This window comes from Rosa rugosa, chromosome 3 (genome assembly GCF_958449725.1).
Source record: "Rosa rugosa chromosome 3, drRosRugo1.1, whole genome shotgun sequence".
Lineage (NCBI taxonomy): Eukaryota > Viridiplantae > Streptophyta > Magnoliopsida > Rosales > Rosaceae > Rosa > Rosa rugosa.
The window spans coordinates 29,632,024-29,653,797 of record NC_084822.1 but is presented as its reverse complement, the minus strand read 5'-3'; the positions used below and the strand labels follow the sequence as shown (position 1 = coordinate 29,653,797).

The 21,774-nt window shown below is 41.0% G+C and overlaps 2 protein-coding genes across 8 annotated transcripts; both read left to right on the top strand.

The window, feature by feature from the left end:
* The first annotated feature begins 2,629 nt into the window (after positions 1-2,629).
* Positions 2,630-4,627, top strand: LOC133741188 (large ribosomal subunit protein eL30). Its single transcript, XM_062169124.1, has 4 exons — positions 2,630-2,836; positions 2,920-3,021; positions 4,179-4,247; positions 4,364-4,627. The coding sequence occupies exons 1-4, from the start codon at positions 2,710-2,712 to the stop codon at positions 4,402-4,404; spliced, it is 339 nt and encodes a 112-aa protein (XP_062025108.1). The 5' UTR covers positions 2,630-2,709; the 3' UTR covers positions 4,405-4,627.
* A 12,750-nt stretch (positions 4,628-17,377) lies between these two features.
* LOC133736385 (tubby-like F-box protein 8) lies at positions 17,378-21,529 on the top strand. 7 transcript variants are annotated; one of them, XM_062163846.1, is made up of 6 exons: positions 17,378-17,646; positions 17,999-18,100; positions 18,638-19,064; positions 19,283-19,370; positions 19,934-20,066; positions 20,622-21,529. In XM_062163846.1, exons 3-6 carry the CDS (start codon positions 18,717-18,719, stop codon positions 21,340-21,342), a joined length of 1,290 nt encoding a protein of 429 aa, XP_062019830.1. In that variant the 5' UTR covers positions 17,378-17,646; positions 17,999-18,100; positions 18,638-18,716; the 3' UTR covers positions 21,343-21,529. The 7 variants fall into 7 exon arrangements, with proteins under 7 accessions (XP_062019830.1, XP_062019833.1, XP_062019829.1 ...); XM_062163849.1 differs by having other exon boundaries at positions 17,996-18,100; XM_062163845.1 differs by having other exon boundaries at positions 17,983-18,100.
* The last annotated feature ends 245 nt before the right edge of the window (positions 21,530-21,774 follow it).

The window sequence follows — 21,774 nt, the reverse complement described above, 5'->3', positions numbered from 1 at the left end:
CATCATTCCACCAACGCTACCGTTACTCAGATCCAACTCACCTGCAAAGCCACCCACTTCCCAGACACGTGTCAATCCTCCCTCACCCAACTCTCTAACCTTCCCCCGAACCCAACCCCAATCGAGACCATTGGACTGGCCATACGGGTCTCCTCCGACGACCATCGGAACTACGTCGCAGACTCCGTTGTCATACATCCGCAACAGCCCTTCATACGTCAGCCCTTTGTCGCCGTCGATGAAGTCGTCATAGGTCCAAAACACCTCATCCAAAATGGCATTGATCTACTCGTCGCTGAACTTTGCCTATGGCCACCACAAGCGCAACAATTTCCTCCTTCTTGTTCCACATAGTGAGCTTCTCTTGCTTCACAATATGCTTTGTAGGCGGTGACAATTTCTTCACTAGCTCTACAAATATGTGCCCAATAACCGGATACTCTACATCGAGAACATACATCTCTTTGCTCAGACTCCATTGATTGAGGCGCTTTAAAAGCATCATTTAGATGGCTCATAGTGTTGGTGGCGCCACCAACATGGCCAGAGGCGTTGCCTCCCTCTCTCTCTCTTTCCACGTTGACCTCTTCGGTTCCATACTCACCTATTTTGGCGGTTATCTTCCCAAGTAGAGCGATTATATAGACCAGAAAGTCCAGAAGTATCCCTAAGATTAGGGTTTGTTCTTGGCGCCCTCTCTTAGGGGCGCGACTATAATTGGATTCCAAAATATGCTCTGTTTCCACGGATCTCGAATTATAGTTCTTCACAAGAATATTGTCATGCTTTTCAGCGACATTCATAGTTCCAATAAGCTCATGAAACCTTGTGATCCGTCCTGTAGTACCATTGATTCGATAGTTCTTAGCAACCATCAATACAGAAACGGGGAAGGTAGAGAGAGTCTTCTCAATCAACATCGCATCTGTGATCTATTTACCACAAAATTCCATTAAGGATTTAATGCGAAGTGTTTCCGAGTTGTAGTATCACAGAAGCGGAGGCTATGCCATCTCACTTCTAGGTCAGAAGCAGGGAGTCACAGACGTTGCCAAATCTTTCTTCGAGTGAGACTGACAGCCTTCTGGGGTCTTCTTCATTCATACACTCGTACTGGAGCGAATCACCCATAAGACGAGTCATTAGGATGATAGCTTTCGCCTTATTTGCCTCTAAGGCTGCTCTATTTGCTTCCAAAGCTTGAGCTTGCTCAACATTTAGCATGTTCTGACTAGGCTTGAGAATCGTATCCAGGATTTCATCGGCCTTGAGATGCTGGCGGACATCACGAACCCACCTATGATATCTAGAGCCAGTTATTCCCAATGGAGCAAAGTCCAATTTGTTCAGGTTACTCATCCTGAAAAAGAGAACAAGAAAAAGGGTTAATTTCGGAGCGGAAAAGGCTACCACGAAAACATATAAAATTTCTAAGCGTAATTGCTCCCAAGAACTTAGGAATTTCTGAGCGTAATCTCTTCCAAGAAATTCAATTCCAAGAGGTATTGGATTAGATCGAAACAATGATGTAAGTGGTCGATCATAAATTCTCTACAAACTCTAAGTTTGGAGATCTCAACAAGCTCAAAGCTTGGAGTGAGCACGAACCCCCACAATTAGGCTTAATTAGGTCTCCCTTATAATGAAGAAAGGGGCGGGTAGAAGAAGTGAGTTTGCAAGTCCCCGAGAAAAAGAAGAGAAATTGAATAAAAACTGAAAAAAGGGAACTTTTAGTAAAAAATACATTGAAATGGGTCACCGGAAAATTTGGCCAGAAAAAGTCATCGGAAAATGGTATGAAAAGTCACTGGAAAATGGTCGGAAAAGTTGCCGAAAAATGGCCGAAAAAGTAGCCAGCGGTGACCTATCGCGGGAGCTAACGTGGCAGGGATGACGTAGCACCGGAGCTGACGTGGCTGAGATGACGTCAGCGGCTTGGGCTCCTCCCTTTTTTTTCTTCTTCTTCTTTTCTTCTCTCTGCCGGTTCAAGTTGCAGCAGCAGTCAGGTGGGCGGTTCATCTGCTCTTAGGCCGGTTCTGGAGAAAATTTTTCCGGTTCTCGGATTCTGGGATCTAAGCGCTGCTGCTGACAAAATTTGGTAGCAATCGGAGGTCCAAAAAGTGATGAACCGGTAGAGTATTTGGTGAGGGTGGTTTGGAGTTTCCCGTGGTCGGTTCGGTAGGTTTCCAGCCAGTTTTGGTGGTTCTGCCGCCAATTCAGAATTCTTGGGGTTGAGGGCTTTAAGTTGTGTGGCGGAGGCAGAAAAGGTTTCAAGGTTTTGTATTCAGATTTAAGGTTTTAGCTATTTGTTTCAGGGTTAGAGCTTCGTGCTGATAACGTGTTTAAGAAAAACTAAATTATGAGAGAATTGAGTCGTACTTTCATTGATAATAGGGGCTTCTTTATATAGAGAATTACAAGACAACTTTAATTCTATGTACAAGTAGATTTACTTGGTGTTCAAATTTAATTTTTTTTTTTTTTTCTGAAGAAGTGTCTTTTATTGAAAGTTTCTGCATTATTGGGCCTCCTCTTATGCTGCCGCCCATTGCACTCATAGCCCAACCTCAAAAAAAAAAAAAAAAAAAAATTTGTCTCTGATGCAGTCCAATATAAGCAATCAAACTCGAAAACCTAAACCCTTGCCATCGCCTCCAACCTCTAATCCCTGACTCGGCCGCAGAGAGAGCGAGAGAGAGAGAGAGCACCATGGTTGCCGTGAAGAAAACGAAGAAGACCCATGAGAGCATCAACAACAGGCTCGCTCTCGTCATGAAGAGTGGCAAATACACTCTCGGTTACAAAACCGTCATCGACTCTCTTCGCAGCTCCAAAGGTAATTACTTCTCCCATTTGATTTGATTTGATTTGGTTTGGTTGATTTCAAGTTGTATATAATTGGGCTCCAATCAAATGCAGGGAAGCTGATCATAATCTCCAACAACTGCCCCCCTCTCCGCAAGTCCGAGATCGAATACTATGCCATGCTTGCCAAGGTCGGGGTCCACCACTACAATGGAAGTAAGTCCTCTTATCCCCCATAATATTTGGGTTCGCATCAGATTCACATGTTATTGGTACTAATTTTGTGTAATTGTATAGTTTAGTTGCCTTTTCGAATGTCAGGTATTGAGCCTGAATTGTGAGGTTAATTTTGAGAAATGTGAATACACAATTATCCATGTTGGTAACATTGGTATTCACTCAGTTCTTCGAACTAGCAAAGCCATCTTAATTTCTTTTTGTCTGGTGTAGTGGACTTGGTGAAAGATGTCCAATGCTTTTTGTGTTTTGGGTTCTTTGTCTTATGCGCTGAAGTGATTTAGGAAGATATACTTTATTTCCACAAGAAATTGGTTTCTTGTAATAGGGCTACTTTACTTGCACTGCCTATAGGATTTATTATCAGGCTACACATCTCCGCTTAATTTCTTTCACTAGAAAAGATATACTCGCCGAAACATGTACTTTTGGGTTCATGATCTTGCTCACTAGCGTGATTTAGGAAGATAATATTTTTTACCACGAGAAATTGCTTTCTTGTAATAGGACTACTTAGCTTGCATGACATATATGGGTCAGTATCAGGTCACATCTCTCCACACATTGCTATGCATGAGATCTGTTAATTCTCTGCTAGTGAACTCCACCTAGGCCAGTATCAGGTCACATCTCTCCACACATTGCTAGGCATCAAGGTTGTGTTGCTCATAACATTGACTTGTTTTTAGCACATTTTTTCTGCATCAGCTCTTCTCACAAGCTCAATAGCGTAGGGAGGTAATTATGGTCTGTTTTTAAGTGCTAGTTATGTTGGTTCGAAGAAATCGGGAAACTAAAAGTTCTGCACAGTGGAAGTTATTGCATTGTAACAACTTTTCCCCAAATTTTTCCCTAGCAGGCTGGTTTGCCTGGAAAAATTGTGCGCCTGGTTTAGTGGCCAAAAAATATTTCCCAGCCGACCTTATGATTTCCCTTTTTCTTTCTGCTTCCTCTCATTTTGTCTTTTAGCTGACATAAAATTATTTATATAAGCTGCATAGATAGTTACCTACTATATTTGTTTTCAATTTCTTTTTCAAAGATGTGTCACCACTAATCGAATGCTTTGATTTCTAATCTCTTTTTTTTTTTTCCTTTTTTTTTTTTTTTTATTAACTGTTCTGTTGTATTTTCAGACAATGTTGATCTGGGGACAGCATGTGGAAAGTACTTCCGTGTTTCATGCCTCAGCATTATTGATCCAGGTACTCTAAATGTTTATTCTAATTTTAAAGATATCATGTGTAACCTATGAGATATGACCTAATAGATATGGAAAATCAATTTTGGCTGACTTGTCAAATGTTGTAATAATGTTCAGGTGATTCGGATATTATCAAGTCGCTGCCTGGTGATCAGTGAGAGGTGCTTTGGATATTACCTCTAAATTAAGAGTAGTATTATTGTATCTCTAGGCTTCGTTTCTCTATTTACTGAGGATGAAATACTTTTCTTTCTTTATAAGTTTCCAGATTCTTTTGGTCTTATTTATTATGCGACTTGATGCATGGTGTTACCAGAACTCATTTGAAGTGGGGACAATTGCATTTTGGTTCCATTGTCTTTAAATTTTGCTATTCCTTCATTCAGAGATGTCCCTGGTTGCTTTAATATTAAATTATCAGTGGTTCTTCTGTTATTTGTGAAAACCAAACTCCACTCTTACCTTATTGAAGAATACAATAGAGTAAATTGTTCTCCTCCCAAATAGCCAGTTCCTTGATTTTGGTTATGATAAGTCATCTAAGCAACTCCTGTGACAATCAGCCTGTCCTATCTGCTGTGCTAAAATTTGTGGTTATGTTATTAGTCATCTGGGATCGGGTTTTCGCAAAACTATATTTGAAGATAGGTTTCTCTGGTATTGTACGTGACAAGTTGGTCATCGTAGAGTTGCCTAATACTGCTTTTCTTTATCCAGCGGCTATCCAGGTATTAGGAAGAAACTGATATTGAATCTAAAGAGAGGGTCAAATTTGAGTGCTGTGGATAGAATTTCACGAAACGGTCTCAATGATATTCATCCCAACTCTTTTTTTTGGTCATTGTTTTTAATTTTTCAGATTCTTATTTTATTTTAGGCAAGAGTGAACTTCATTCAGAATCTCACTGAAAAGTGGAGCAGTTCTCTTCAAAGTAACTTGAGATCTTCAATAATAGTTCACGAGCCCTAGAAATTATTGTGGCTCACTATTATTAAGCTTACAATCTAAAAGCATCTTTAACTTAACAATGCTATCTTCTTTGTATTTTTTTTTGTAAGTTTTAGCCAGAGTAGTTTTAGTAGGTCAGCAAACTTGAGTTGATACAAGTAAGGTAGATACAAAGAGAGGTGAGAGTTTCTCGGATCTATGTTTAGGGTTTTGAATTTTCTGCATCTCAACACTGGAAAGTGGTAGGGGCGGCAACACTTCCGGCGCAAAGGTGACGGTTCCAACCATTATCAGGCAACTGGCATTATAATCCTAGGTTTCAACTCCCTTCATGACAACGCCCTCATCTTTTACGTTTATGTTGCCCGGTATATCAGCATAAGAACTTGCCATGCACCAGTGATTCTGAAAATCTGTGATGGCTAGTGCACTCAATGGCTCTTGCCTGCAGTGCTCTAACAGAATCGCCGGCGCTGGCTGGTACCAAGAGATTAGCGTTTATGGCCCTGAAAACGTACAGTAAAAAATCGAAGGCTGTGGTTTTGATCCTGAAGACTGAATCTATTTTTCTAGACTTCAACCCTACATTGGAACTCCCTCACCATGCAGGCCAGGGGAAGTTGTTGGTCTTCCCTCCGAAAAAGAGGAAGGTTTGGCGGCCTGTTGGGGCTAAAAATAAGCATCAGGTGGTAGATGATAACCCATGGAAGCTCGAATATGCAGCATCGAAGAAGGTGAAGAGGCGCAAGTTCTCTGATGTGCAACGGTCTCCGGATATGGATGACGAGCTAGCTGGTCTTCTCTGGTGGCTAGTGACTTGGCAATGGTGATTGCTAGTGAGGATCTTGGGGAAGCCCCCTATGCGTAAAGTGGTCCTAGGATTGTTTGAATAAGTTAGGGTGAACTTTGGTTTTTCCTAACATTGTTTTGCTGGTTACTTTCATGGTTAACGATACGGTAATTTCATCTAGGTTACTTTAGGGTGGTCTTATATGGCTCAATTATGACGTAGCCCGTAGAGGGTGAGTTATCATATGTGGTTACCTACTTTTTCATAATAATGAATTGACAATCATTCCCTTCAAAAGAAAAAAGTTTTAGCCAAAATTTTAATAAAAATAATAGAGTGTCATTTCTCTCTCTCTATTTAGGAGTTGAAGAGCCGCTTAGAAGTCTATTTGTTAAAATGAATAGAAAACTCAATATACTCTCTAAAATCGTTTAAGAATCAAGATTTTGTTCAAGTAAAACTCTAATTTGTGTTTAGCCCAAACTCTAGGTTACTTGACCTAATGGTAATAGGGTTTAATTAGAAGAATCTAGAGATTATCTTTCCTTGTATGATTCAGACTCTATGTATTGTAATCCTCTATATAAAGAGGCCCCTATTATCAATGAGAATACACAGTGATTTTCTCTCAATTTCTGATTCCCTAAAACATGTTATCAGCACGAAGCCCTAACCCTAAAAACCCTAATTTCGTAACCTTCAAAATCCTGCAACTACCGCCCCACATATCGTAACCCTAGTCCTAAGGAGCCCAGAACCGGCGGCGGAACCGGTCGGAATCGACCTGAACCGGCCATCGGAAAAACTGAACCGGCCTCTGTCCTTGCCGAGCCATGTGCCTGCCTTGTGCCTGCCCTCCGCAGACCTGCCGAGATCTGCCGAGCCCTGCCGAATCATCTGCGAGACTTGCCGAGCATCTGCTGAAGCATCTACGAGACCTACGGAGAAGCTGCCGAGAGCCCTGCGCGCACCTGCCGAGAGCCTCGCACACCTGCCGACACCTGCGCGCAGCCCCTGCAAGCCCTCGCCCACACCTGCCGAGCACCCCTGCACAGCCCCTGCAGCAGCCCTGCACACGCCCTGCAGCAGCCCCCGCAAGCCTCCGCAACTGCCCTGCACCGCCCTGTCTAGCTCCGGCCACCAGTTTCCTGCCACTTTTCCGGTGACCTCCGGCGACCTTTTTCCGGCCATCTTCAACAACTTTACCGGTCAAGATTTCCGGCTATTTTTGAAGGTAAACTTTATTAAAAGTTCCCATTTTTGAAGTTTTTCATTCTTTTCTTCTTTTCTCGGGGACTTGCAAACTCCCTTCTTCTACCCCCCTTTCTTTATCATAGGGGAGACCAAATTAAGCCGAACTGTGGGCGTTCGTGTTCACTCCAAGCTTGGAGCTTGTAGAGTCCTCCAAACTTAGAGTTTGTTGAGATAAAACAATCGACCGCAAACATCATTGTTTCGATCTAATCCAACTCCTCTTGGAATCGAATATCTTGGAAGCGACTACGCTCGGAAATTCCTAATTTCTTGGAAGCGATTACGCTTAGAAATTTTATATGTTTTCGTGGTAGCCTTTTACGCTCCGAAACTAACCCTAATTTCTTGTTCTCTTTCAGGATGAGTAACCTGAACAAATTGGACTTTGCTCCATTGGGAACAACTGGCTCTGAATATCACAGGTGGGTTCGTGATGTCCGCCAGCATCTCAAGGCCGATGGAATTCTGGATACGATTCTCGAGCCTAGCCAGGGTGTGCTAACTGTTGAGCAAGCTCAAGTTTTGGAAGCAAATAGAGCAGCCTTAGAGGCAAATAAGGCGAATGCCATCATCCTAATGACTCGTCATATGGATGATTCGCTCCAGTACGAGTGTATGAATGAAGAAGACCCCAGAAGGCTGTGGGTCTCACTCGAAGATAGATTTGGCAACGTCCGTGACTCCCTACTTCCTGACCTAGAAGTGAGATGGCATAGCCTCCGCTTCTGTGATTTCAAGTCAGTTCTTGACTACAACTCGGAAGCACTTCGCATTAAATCCTTAATGGAATTTTGTGGTAAAGAGATCACAGATGCGATGTTGATTGAGAAGACTCTCTCTACCTTCCCTGTCTCTGCATTGATGGTTGCTAAGAACTATCGAATCGATGTTGCTGCAGGACGGATCACAAGGTTTCATGAGCTCATTGGAGCAATGAATGTCGCTGAAAAGCATTACAACATCCTTGTGAAGAACTATAATTCGAGATCCGTGGAAATAGAGCATATTCCGGAATCCAATTATAGTCGCGCCCCTAAGAGAAGGCGACGCCAAGAGCGAAACCCTAACCTTAGGGATACTTCTAGACGTTCTGGTCCATATAATCGCTCTACTTGGGAAGGTAACCGCCAATATAGGCGAACACGGAACCGAAGAGGTCAACGTGGAAAGAGAGAGGGAGGCAACGCCTCTAGCCATGTTGGTGGCGCTACCAACACTAAGAGCCATCTAAATGACACTTTCAAAGCGCCTCAATCAATGGAGTTTGAGCAAAGAGATGTATGTTCTCGATGTGGAGTGTCTGATAATTGGGCACATATTTGTAGAGCTCGTGAAGAAATCGTCACCGCCTACAAAGCATATTGTGAAGCAAAAGAAGCTCACTATATGGAACAAGAAGATCAAGAAAATGATCTAGAGTGAAGGGTTGAAGACTACAAATCTGGCTGGGATCAATAGATCGCCAATTCTGTTTAAGTCTTTATTTTTCCAAGAGATGTAATAGGCAATTGCCATATATTTTTGTAGTAAATGCCAATGGTTTAGTTTTTCTTCAAAGTAGGCTCACCCAAAGTAAGTGTGATGTCTAGGAAGGTTATGAGATTAGTGGTACATAAGCGAGCCTTGCTCCACCGACATCTCTCTACTCACCTGGTCACATTTATTTAGGAATTACCGAAAGAAGCTAGACGACTACCATTGTTTTGCATTAGCTATCATTTGGGATTAGATTTTGTTTAGTCAAAGAGACAATGATGTAACTTCGTTGGCTTATGAATAAAATTTTGAGTTCTTTATGACTCCATTTTGATTCTGAGCATATGACTTTTGTGACTACGATGGCTGGGCCATCAGTATTAATTCAAGGACATGGAATAGCTCAAGTTCCACTTGCCAAATGGCACCTTAATTACTGTCATAGAAACTCTCTACGCTCCTAGGGCCAATCGCACTTATGAATAGCCAACGGAAATGAGTTCCTTTGCAATACCTCTAATGATTGCAAACAAAGGCGCATCTTAGAGAAGTTTATGTGTCTCTCTAGTGGACTCTATGTCACTATTCAATCTATAAAATCCAATAAAGTTATGAGAGTTGATTTCTTAGATTTAGACACATATTGGCTTTGTCACGACAAGATAGATCATCCTAGTCATGATATGATGATCCGTCTACTAAAGACTTCACATGGACATCATTTCTTTCGAGCGAAACGAAGCATGAATCAAAAGTTGATTTCTGGACTACGTGTGACCGACGCAGCTGCCTAGGGCACCGCCTCCGTCCACCACCAGCCTAGGGCTGGCGCAGTCCCTATCCATGACGCCATGGATGGCGTCCATCATGGTGATGGCGCCCTAGGTGATGCTGCAATCACCAACTTTCTTCAAATAGCGTTTCAGACGCTCAGGCCCAACCAAAATCCTCATTGGTTGCTTCTAAAGCCTCTCGCTCGTTTTACAAAGCCCGTTCCTTAGGGAAATTAGGACTGAGACCGTCCAATGCAAATGATATGAAAATACTCATTATGTTCTTACATAGAATCCATGGGGTTTCTATGGACTGATTCAACCAACTTGCGGACGTTTAAATATCTCATGATATTGGTTGATACGCAAACACGCTGGTCACGTGTTGTGCCATTGTCCACCTGTAAATGCTGCTTATGCTACACTCCTAGCAAATATCATATGACAACGGGCTCACTCCCCGGATCATCCTAATTCCGTCAATTAGACTTGACGATGCTAGAGAGTTTACATCGAAGACTTTCGATGGTTATTGCATTGGGACTAATGTTGGACATTATATTCCCATAAACACACCCAATTGGTCTAGCGGAAATGACTATGATGGTAGTCCGGACATTGGTAATGCGCACTAATTTCCTTATATCCGCTTGGGGTGATGCAATATCGCATGCAGCTATGCTAATTCGTCTACCATCCACCGCCACTCAACCTACCTCTGCGTTACAGCTAGTGACTGGGTACAAGTATCGTACTTACGCATATTTGAGTATGCCTTTATGTGCCAATTGCGCCGCCACAGCGCTCTATAATGGGTCCTCACAGACGAATGGGCAACTACGTTGGATTTGAGACTCCAACAACCGTCCGCCACTTCATGCCCTTGCTAGGCGATCTCCTTACCGCTATATTTGCAGATGTCACTTTGATGAGACAGTTTTCCCATCGTTAGGGGGAGATAAGAACACAGATGTTCAGCAGGAACGACAGGAATTGTCGTGGTCTGTCCCCACTATGTCTCATCTTGATCCCTACTAAAGTGACGAGATCACACAAATATGCTGCAAACATGCCTGCAAGGAAGGACGTCCCTACGAGAGGACGTAGTGTCACCCTACACGGAGGTAGGCATGGCGCCAATGCCAAAGAGAGTGGCACTCTGGCGTTATAGGCCATGGCCCCAGCTAGGATGCGTGGGAGGCCCGTGAGTTCAAAGGATACTTTGGCACATTCCAATCCTTTGATCATCGACACTCAAAATTTGTCTCATAAGTATCTTCCAGGTTATGGTTATCGTTGGGGGACGCCTCAACGTCAGAACCTATTCCTGAGAATATAGAGCTCTATGAAACTAATGGGTCTTCGTTAGAAAGCGTGATGAGAAAAAGATATGGCAATCTAGCCTTATGGCGCAAGGCTTCTCACAAAACGCCCTGGAATCGACTACGATGAGACATATTCTCTCGTAATGGATGTCATTGCACTCCACTACCCTTTCAGTTTGGTAGTTTCCGAATAACTGAACATGCAGCTTACAAATGTGGTCATTATGTATCTCTATGGGGATCTAGATACGGAATACACATGAATGTTCATGGTGAACTTCATTTACCCAAGTCAAGTGGCTCTAGACCACGGAGCGCGTTTACAAAGAGGTTGAAACGCTCACTAAAGTGACTACTTAATTGGGAAGGGATATGCCCACGCGTTTCCATAACAAGTTTCGGATTCTATCGTGGTTCATGTTGGACATGATATTCATTGGAAGCCCTTAAAGAGTTAAGGAAAACCGCTGAACACTTGAAATCCGATTTTGAGATGAAGGATTATGGGAGAACACGATTATGTCTCGGTTTGGAACTTGAGCATCGTGTCGATAGATGCTTAGGCATTTTGACAAGGTCAAGCCTTCAAGCACCCCCATGATCGTTCGTAGTATTGATCCTGAAAATGATCCTCTTCGTTGAAAGGATGATGACAAAGATGTGCTAGAGGCAGAAGTGCCTTACTTAGTACAATATGCGCATTATTGTACTTAGCTAAATGCACAAAGACCAGACATCTCATTTGCAGTAAGCTTGTTAGCTAAGATATAGCTCTGCGCCAACGCGACGCCATTAGGATTGGTGTAAAAGATATTTTTCAGTACTTGAGATGTACGATTGATATGAGCTGGTTCTATCCCTATAGAAAGATGATGGATTCGAACCCATCACACACCAGGAACGCCGCCAACACTGGCCTGCGTCCTCTATCCCCATCCCAAAACGACATGTGTTTTGGAAAGTTTTGCTGATATTGGGTATCTCTCTGACCCATACAAAGGTCATTCCCAAACTGGTTAAGTGTTCACCATGGGTAAAGACAGTGATATCTTGGAGGTCTACAGAACAGACCCTAGTCGCTATATCTTCGAATCATGCAGAGATTATTACTCTTCACGAAGCAGTTCGTGAATGTATATAGCTTCAATCCATAGTTACGCATGTTCGAAACAATTGTGGTCTGAAGTCTACCACAGATGAGCCAACGAGCATTTATGAGGATAATGCTGCTTACATTGAACAAATGAAGCAAGGCTACATCAAAGGCGACAACACCAAGCATATATCGCCCAAATTCTTCTACAATCAGCAACAACAGAAGCTCCTCAAGATCAAAGTGAACCAGGTTCGATCTGAGGACAATGTGGCATACTTGTTTACTAAGTCATTGCCCAAATCCACGTTCGAGAAACATGTGGCAAGAATTGGCTTGCGGAAATTATCTGAACTCCCATGATCGTAGTCATCAGGGGGAGGCGCAGACATCAGGGGGAGATGTCTACATGTTCACCTCGAAACGTGAAGGGTGTGTTGTGCTCTTTTTCCCCTTCGACCGAGGTTATTTTTGTCCTACTGAGTTTTTGTTACTCGGCAAGGTTTTTAACGAGGCAACGAGAGAAGCACCGCGTTTGGGCAACACAAAGGGGAGTGTTCAAGTAAAACCCTAATTTGTGTTTAGCCCAAACTCTAGGTTACTTGACCTAGTGGTAATAGGGTTTAATTAGAAGAATCTAGAGATTATCTTTCCTTGTATGATTCAAACTCTATGTATTGTAATCCTCTATATAAAGAGGCCCCTATTATCAATGAGAATACACAGCGATTTTCTCTCAATTTCTGATTCCCTAAAACAGATTTAAAAAATCTGCTAAGAATGCTTTAATGGGATAAATTCTACAATAACTAAAATTTGAGAAATCGTTTGATGATTCTAACAATATTAATTGTTATCTTCCTGAATACGTCTGCATCCACTCGGATATTTTTTTGTTTTTCTCTCAAATATCGACTTGGTCTTCACTGTTTGAGTCTTAAAAAAAAAAAATTAGTGAATTATATATTATGAGTGTACGTGACGAAAGTCAAATAATATGTATAAGAACCATCACTTGCATTAATATAAACCATACTCAGAGGTCTACTATTGAGTGGCCACATGTGGATCAAATTCTAGCACAGGTGACATTCTTTTATTGTCTATTTAATTCCTTTCAGAATAGGAGAGAAAGAAGGAAAAGACTAAACAAATTATTTACCAAGTAATCTAAAGTTGATATCACATTAGGTGTGGTTGATGATGACCTTTAACAAACATTAAGCCAATGCAGGAAGTAGAAGCGAAGCTAAGGCAAACCTTTTGTTTCATTTCTTATTGGGAATGGGGGAATTGTGATGCATGATTGAAGCTATAATTAGGACTTATCTTTTGTGCTATATGATCCCCTTTTTCTAACAACCGTGTTTTTAGTCGTGCTTCATGCGTTGCATGGATTTTTAATGCTTCCCACTTGTGATGTTTATAACCGGGAAGAAATTTGTTGTCCCTAATACCCTGTGCCAAACCTGTCCCCATGCATTCATTGGTCCATAAAGATTAAGAAAATATTTTCTTAATCTTTTGTTCCATATTTTATTCTTTGTGGACCAATGAATGCATGGGGACTGGTTTGACACAGTATTTTTGGGGACAGCAGATTTCATCCCGTTTATAACCTGCCTAGTTTAAGATAAATACAAAACAAATAACCAACGCATAAATATTTTTCCCCCTTCGAGGATCGGCAATGCCCATGCCACTCTTAGCTGGAGTCAATTATTATTATTGTGATTTTTTTCAAAAACTTTAAAGGAGATTAAACTCTTGACTTAACTTAATTTTAATTCTGAACAATTCTTTTTTTTTTTTTTTTTTTTTTTTTGCGGGTAAAGGTCATCCATTATGCAGCTCAGCAAGCAGTACAAAAACGATCCCCCCCTATGGGGGCGACAGAAAGAACCGTTCCGTAGAAACTACTACAAAGCCACCCCTAAACAGAGTAAAACTAAACCAGTAATCTCCTAGCACACCCACCTTCTAGGATTAAGCCCAAACAAAGAAAAGTAGAAGCCCGAGGAATAAAAATAACGCCTCCAATATAGGGGCTCAACGGGTATCTCTTTTCTTTGTGATCTTTCCCACTCAAAGCAAGAAACAAAAAGACCCATTATCTTTTAGAACAAAAAGATAAAGGATCAAAATTAAAATAACAAATAAAACTAGAGTAACTACCAGGGCCCAAATTGGCACCCTAACAGTCAAATGCCAGGCCCAACCCAACCACCTAGGACAAACCCTAAGTGAGCAAGCAGCTCTACCGCCGCCACCAAACACCCGCCGAAGGACACCGACTGCGCAACCACCACTTTGGAAAGCCTTCACCACTGTTCTCCAGATTCCGTCACCGGAGATGAGGACATCCCAATACCAGTCCCTGTCAACCCACCTAGGACAAACACCAAGTGAGAAGACAGCCTTGCCACCGCCACCATGCACCACTCGCCGGAGACCCACGCCCGTGCATCCACCACCACTGGTAGCACGCGGACCCGATTCTTGGCGAAACAGCTCCGACGGCGAACAGATCCCCATAAGTCCGAGATCACCCCAATTCTGCCAATGTTCTTCGCCGCAATCTGAGCATACACCGATGCCAGACCTTGCCTCCAGCATCCCCAGAGCACTCTGATCTGGATCTGTCATCCAAGCAGCAACCCAATCACTAGCGGTGGCCTTTGCAAAACCCATCCATTGAGACCCGTCAGGATGACGCCAGATCGCCTCCTTATCAGCCACGCCACCATTGCCGCGAAAGCAAATCACGAACGCAACAAAGAAAATAAGGCCGAAGCCTACAGAAGACAGGCATCGTCGAGCACGCCCGCCGTTACCAAGGAACAACCGAGAAGGAGGTGAAGAGACCCCCTTCTTGGGTGAGAGTACAGAGCCGCCACCAGGAAAACCTAGCCGCCGCCAAGCCACCTCTCTTGCGAGAGTCAGAGAGAGAATCATGACTTATTTCCTGAACAATTCTTAGGTTCACCCCTAGGGTGAATGAGCAAATTCACAATCTCTTGCGATTAATGCATAATAACTTTATAATTTTCTAATCCAACCATTCATGTTGTATAACGAAATATAAAGATTAGCTCTGTAAAAAATAATTCAAATTGAAGACCTTTTAGTTATTCATTACTATGAAATACATGGACGGTTCATTATAGTAGTAGTAAGTGTTGTTAGAACCATCCATTTGTTTGATTCAATTAGATAATTAAACGATTTCCGATTCTATTGATTTTTTACAGAGATGATCTTTAAAGGATAATTTAAGATATAGACCGTTGGATTATAAATTTATTAAGTAAAAATATGTTAATCGACAACGGGGGTGAATATGCTCATTCACCCTAAGGGTGAACCTAAGAATTGTTCTTTTAATTCAATTTTATACACTTCCCACCACTTAGAGTAGGGCTGTTAATTCCGACACGATCTGATAACACGACTCGAAATTCGCACGAAATAAAACGGGTTGAACCTGCATTATTAAAAAGCGGTCAGTCGAGGGTCAACCCGTCATGACCCATTTAATAAACGGGTCGGCCGCGGGTCAACCCGTCAACACGAAGTGAACCCATATAACCCGATTATGCTATATTTCTTCTTGAAATTTTGGATGATGGGAGTATTTGATCCTATGATTGAACGATATGAAATATTTTCCTTCATCATTATTGGATTTAATTATTTACGAATTATATATAATTATTTATATTCTTTGTCCACAACAAATGATTTTATAAATTGAATAACGAACTAATGATGAGGACACAACAAAAAGATTAAAAAGAAAATTGTAATAAATTAAAATTTGGATGGAGAAGATGAAGATTAATGTTATCAGAAGAGAAATTAAGTAGTTTTGTATTTAATTAGTTATGTATTTGGTTTTCCTTACAAATTTGAATTTTAGAAAATTAGTGAACTTATTAGTCATTTTGCATTTGGGTAATATAGTCTTTCAATAATTCAAATATCAAGAATACTTATTAGTTTTCAATATAGAATAATAAATAATTAAATAATAAATCATTCTTTTCCTTTGTTTGGTAGGCACAAACTTGGGAACTATTTTTTTGACAGATCGGAAAATAGGGTGGAAGGTGGTTCCTTTCATAATCCATGCGATTGATTTTGACAGATCGCACCCATTATTTTGCAATAGCCGCACCCATTATTTATTATTCTATATTGAAAACTAATAAGTATTCTTGATATTTTATAATTTGAAAAATAATATATTCTTTTTTGAGTAGAAAATGTCATCCATTCATTATAATTTAGCAAGCAGTACACAAACGACGTACCCCTAGAGGGTCATCATAAAACGTCGTTTACAGAGTACTTTAAAATCCTATTCTAGAAACCAAAACAAGAAGCCAAATACCCAAGTTATATGTTATTCTAGAAAAATAATATATTATTGATAAAATAATATTTAATTATTATAAAAACAGACCGAGTCATTAATAGATCGGATTAACTTAAATCCGTATTTGGTCCGTTAAATAAACGAATTAACGGATCCTGACCATTAACGGATTAACGGATCAAATTTTCGATTCAAGTTCATTCAATAACCACGGATTGAGAGCGGATACTGATCAAACTTTGGTCAATTTATAGATCTAAATATGAAATTCAGGCATTATTTATCTCAGCTTGTGTTCATCAGTTTTATTTATTGAGACATGAAGACAACCGTGTTGTCATGACTCATGAGGCATAGTGGTGGAGTTTTATCTGATTTCAAGTTCAAACAATTATTTATCTTGTCGCTAAACTCAAATGTACACAACCTTCCCAATTTTTCAATTATTTTGTCTGTCCTCGTTGAGTCTTAGCGTCCAAATTAAACACAATTTGGCTTGATATTTAACATTTAAAAATTCATTTAATTAGAATTTAGGTCGTGAGAGAGAGAGGTATTCTCTGGGGTCTAGATTACGCAATCATTATTTTTGTTTCTCTGGTCTCGCATTTATATTCCCTGCTGCCGGAAACACCAAAACACGTGAGTCCCCATGCACAACAACCCCCACGTGGCAGCACACGATCGAAGCATCCTCGTAGAGTCCCCCAACTACAAGGGACACACAAGTCCACACCCCAACCCACCATGTCTAAAATTGTCATTTCCATTTCCAACAAGCTTCCATCATAACAGCGTGCCTCTATGTCATAATCTCCCCCACACCGTCCCGCATCCCCACCTTCCACCAATTCAACGGCCCCGATCAGCGCCACGCCTGCACCCGCACCATAACGCGGTGCAACCGCAGCGCAGCGTATCCGACTTCCCGCGGCTTTGCGTTGGAATCTCGCGATAATAAACGCGGTTGGTCGGGTAACGGAAGGAGAGAGGGAGTTGAGCGGAAACGGTGAAAGTCAACCGTCAGGGGCGTAATCGTCATTTCGGTCCGGCTCAAGTGGGTGTTTAAAAGGAAATTAGACGAGGAGTAGATGCATTAAATAATGTGGGATTAAGTTAAGTTAATAAAGCGATTAGTTCGTGAAGTGGATTGAATAAAGAGTTCAAGTCCGGGTCTTCTCTCACAGTGCTAGGAAAGGAGAGAGAAAAAGAGAAGAAGAAGAAGAAGAAGAAGAAGAGGGAGAGCTGGGTCTGGTCTTAATCTTAAGGCCGTGTTTGGATCGCGGCTTTTCTACTCTGGTAGTCTCAAGTTTTGTGAAGTTCTGGGCTTTTTTCTTCTTCTGGGATTGGCTTATCTGATTGGTGAGTTTTCTGGGGTACGTTGTTACTTTGCTGCTGTAAAGGGTCTTAGAAGGTGTGGTTCTTGAAGGGTTTAATGGGTTGTGTTTAGTTTCTGGATTTGAATTGTTGATGGGTGATATATGAGTTTTTGCAAAGAATGTTTTCCATTTTTTTTTTAAGAAGATAAGGAGATCTAAATTGTTTTCATTTCGTTTTGTTATGCCACTTTGTTTCATGTATTTTTGATAGTTGTGATTGGGGGACGGAAAAGTATTGAACTTTTCTGGTGGGTTTTCTACTTAGTTTTCAGGATTTGGGGACTGAATATATTAACTTGTTAACATTTCTAACATTCAGGTAAATATATTAGCAGGATTTTCATCAGAAGGCTGTCCATCCTTGCTATTGGTCACCGATCTCTGTAGGCCTCAGTGGTGAAGCTATGTTTCATGGACTCTAATCTCTTGTTTTCAGGGTTCGCTCTCTCTCTCTCTCAGATTATTGATTGATTGGAGGATAGAAGAGCCAACGTAAATTTTTACAACTTACTTTTATTGAGGTTGCATTCATAGTTCAAAAAGAAAGAAAAAGAAAGAAAGAAAGTAATTTTGGCTTTTATTGACAATCCTTTTGTCTCTAGAAGGCTTTTGAATAACAAATTTTAGAGTAACAACTTATAGACATTCTAAAATCAATTGCGTGAGGATTACATTTCTATTAGGGTATCTTTTTTTGAAGGGTCCTCATTATAATTATTCTACAGAATTAAGAATTTTAGTTTGAACTAATTGTAGTCGGGCTGGTTCTTCAGCTGTAAAATCCAGCAAAAGATGTATCTGGATAAAGTCTGATACTTTAGGCTGCTTTAGGTCCTTGTGTGAGAGTGAGGCTGTCTTTAACAAGAATCTCTTTTCTTGTCTTGTTCTTTTTCTTAATCAGTCTTCTTCCTTTTTTCTTTCTTGGTTATTAAGCATTGTAACATGAATTTGAATCCAGTTTCGTTGATTTGCAGCTACACCCAGTGGATTATAACTTATGCCCCTGTATTGAAGACATATTTAACATCTGGGGATATTTGCATGCCAGAGTAAATGTCGTTTCGCAGTATAGTTCGGGATGTAAGAGATGGGTTTGGAAGTTTATCGAGACGAAGTTTTGAAGTGAGACTGCCTGGCCATCACAGGGGAAAATCACATGGTTCAGTCCATGAGCTGCATGACCAACCTCTTGTAATCCAGAATAGCCGCTGGGCTAGCCTCCCACCTGAACTACTTCGGGATGTAATAAAAAGGTTGGAGGCTAGTGAGGGTACGTGGCCTGCTCGCAAGCATGTTGTTGCTTGTGCTTCTGTATGCAGGTCATGGAGGGAAATGTGCAAAGAAATTGTCAAAAGTCCTGAATTTTCTGGGAAGATTACTTTCCCAGTCTCCCTGAAGCAGGTGAGAGTATGGTCTTGTTTATGATGCACTTGAGAGAGAGAGAAAAAAGAAGAAGAAAGAAACCAAAATGAACCTTAATTTGTCTTTTAATGTCATAACTTGCTTCTACCATTGCGTTATATGTATAATTCTGTATGCACTTAATTGTTTCTTTTTAAATGAGAGATAGCTTTGATTTATGGGTAGCTGACAAATTGTTGTATTACTGTCTTTTACAGCCAGGATCTCGGGATGGAACAATCCAGTGCTTTATCAAAAGGGACAAGTCTAATTTAACCTACCACCTTTACCTGTGCCTTAGCCCTGGTAAATCTCGAAGACAATTGTGTTGGCACTCGAATTTTTAAGTTCAATGAGATATATCGATTGGTAGGATTTTGAAGTATAATAATGATCTGGCAGGTTATTATGAACACTGTTGAGTTGTGTTTAATTTCTCACTTTCTATTAAGACCAATTTTATTGGTCAGATGTACCCTCTATAGAGTCCATCTGGGTAGATTTGATATCCAGCTCACGTATTCCATGGTTGCCAACTATGCTAACTTGCCAATACCATTCCTGCTATGTATTTGTACTTGTGTCTGTTCTTGCAAACTTTTTTTTTTTTGTGCCTAGTGCTCCCGGCTCAGCTGGTGACTAGTGTACCTGGCTCAGCTGGTGACTAGTGCACCCAGCTCATCAGCTGGATAGGCCTAGTTGGATTGGGAATTGCTAGTTTAACCGTCAAGTGCCAACCATACCAGCCCAGTATTGGACCTGTAGTTAATTTCTGCCGTCTTTGCATGAATCCAGTTGTATGACAAAAACTGTACTGCATACAAATTTTATTTTAGGATCTCCTGTTGATCACTGGCATACTCTTGCAGCTTTGCTTGTGGAAAATGGAAAATTTCTTCTGTCTGCTAAGCGAACACGAAGAACTACTTGCACAGAGTATGTGATCTCGATGGATGCAGATAACATATCAAGATCAAGTAACACTTACATTGGGAAACTGAGGTGGGTTCTGTCAATTTTCTTTTATATGTGATTATATTCTATGTTGAAATTCATATATTAGTGACGCCAGAAAAGGCGACAATAACTGTAATGAAATATTGAAACATGTGCCATTCTGCAATCATTAATTGCAATCTACATGAACCTGTAATGAAACTATATGGGGGACTTAGACTATGAAATTACTTCTTTTCTTTGTCACCCTTTATCCAAGGTGACTTACCAGTCAATAGTGTTACTAGGCTTGGTTTTAGAAGTAGTCCTGTAAAATATAATAAATAGGATGCTCATCAGTTTGATCTTTGTACTTGTCGGTTTATGTTTTGTTTTTGTTGAAGGATCTGAAGGATATGCTTGGTTTTTGCTATTAATATTAATTGCTGGAACCTGTGTCTGCTAGTGATTTTGATACTTAATGCTATTGGAAACTCAGCTAAACAAGTTTAATTTATAGATATGCAGTATTTCACCATACTCGAGTTGGTTTCATTCAGAGTTTATATAGTTTCCATCTGGTTTATACTAACCTGTATAAATCATTCCTCTTTGTTTCAGATCCAATTTTCTCGGCACCAAGTTCATTATTTATGATACCCAGCCTCCCTATAACAGTTCTCAGCTTTCCCCACCTGGCCGAAGTCGTCGGTTTAACTCAAAAAAGGTTTCTCCTAAGGTCCCTACTGGCAGCTACAACATTGCTCAAGTGACATATGAGTTAAATGTGCTCGGCACTAGGGGGCCACGCAGGATGCACTGCAGCATGCACTCAATCCCTGTCTCATCCCTTGAGCCTGGTGGCTCTGTCCCTGGCCAGCCCGAGCTTCTCCAGCGCTCCCTTGAGGACTCATTCCGGAGCATTTCCTTCTCAAAATCAATTGATAATTCAACTGAGTTTAGCAGTGCTCGATTCTCTGATATTGTTGGGGGGTCATCCCGTTATGAAGAAGAGGGAAAAGAGAGGCCTTTGGTTCTTCGGAACAAGGCACCGAGATGGCATGAGCAGTTGCAGTGTTGGTGCCTTAACTTCCGGGGGCGGGTGACTGTTGCCTCAGTTAAAAACTTTCAGTTGATAGCTGCTACGACGCAATCTACTGCTGGTGCACCAACGCCTTCACAGCCTCCACAGCCAGCCCCATCAGACCATGACAAGATCATACTACAGTTTGGTAAAGTTGGCAAGGATATGTTTACTATGGATTACCGGTATCCTTTGTCTGCATTTCAGGCCTTTGCTATCTGCCTGAGTAGCTTTGACACCAAATTAGCATGTGAATAGAAGAGATTATGGCAAGAAGTAGAAAGTGTAGTCCATCGGTTTCTTTTTCATCTTTTCTAGGACCAGCATATAGGTTGTGTTTGTTGTATCAAGTCACTGCAGAACAAAATCAGTGCACACTAGTGGAGGGGCCTGTGTCTCTCCCTCTATTTTTATTTTTTTTAATTTCTTATTTTTATTTTTTTAATTCCTCGCTTCTGTTAAGACGTTATTGTTCTGTTATTTGTGCTTTGAAAGCAATAATCTAAAACTTTGTAGACCCTAGGATTAGCTGATTAGGGAAACTGTTGGGACTCTTTTCTTTCCCTTCTTTATTTTTTTGTTTGAATTTGTGGAGGGAATTTTTTTTTTTATGAGACGAGAAATTAAATTTTCTTTAAATAACTTTTCATTATAATGTTTGATAATATAAGAAAAGTTTTGCAAAGAATA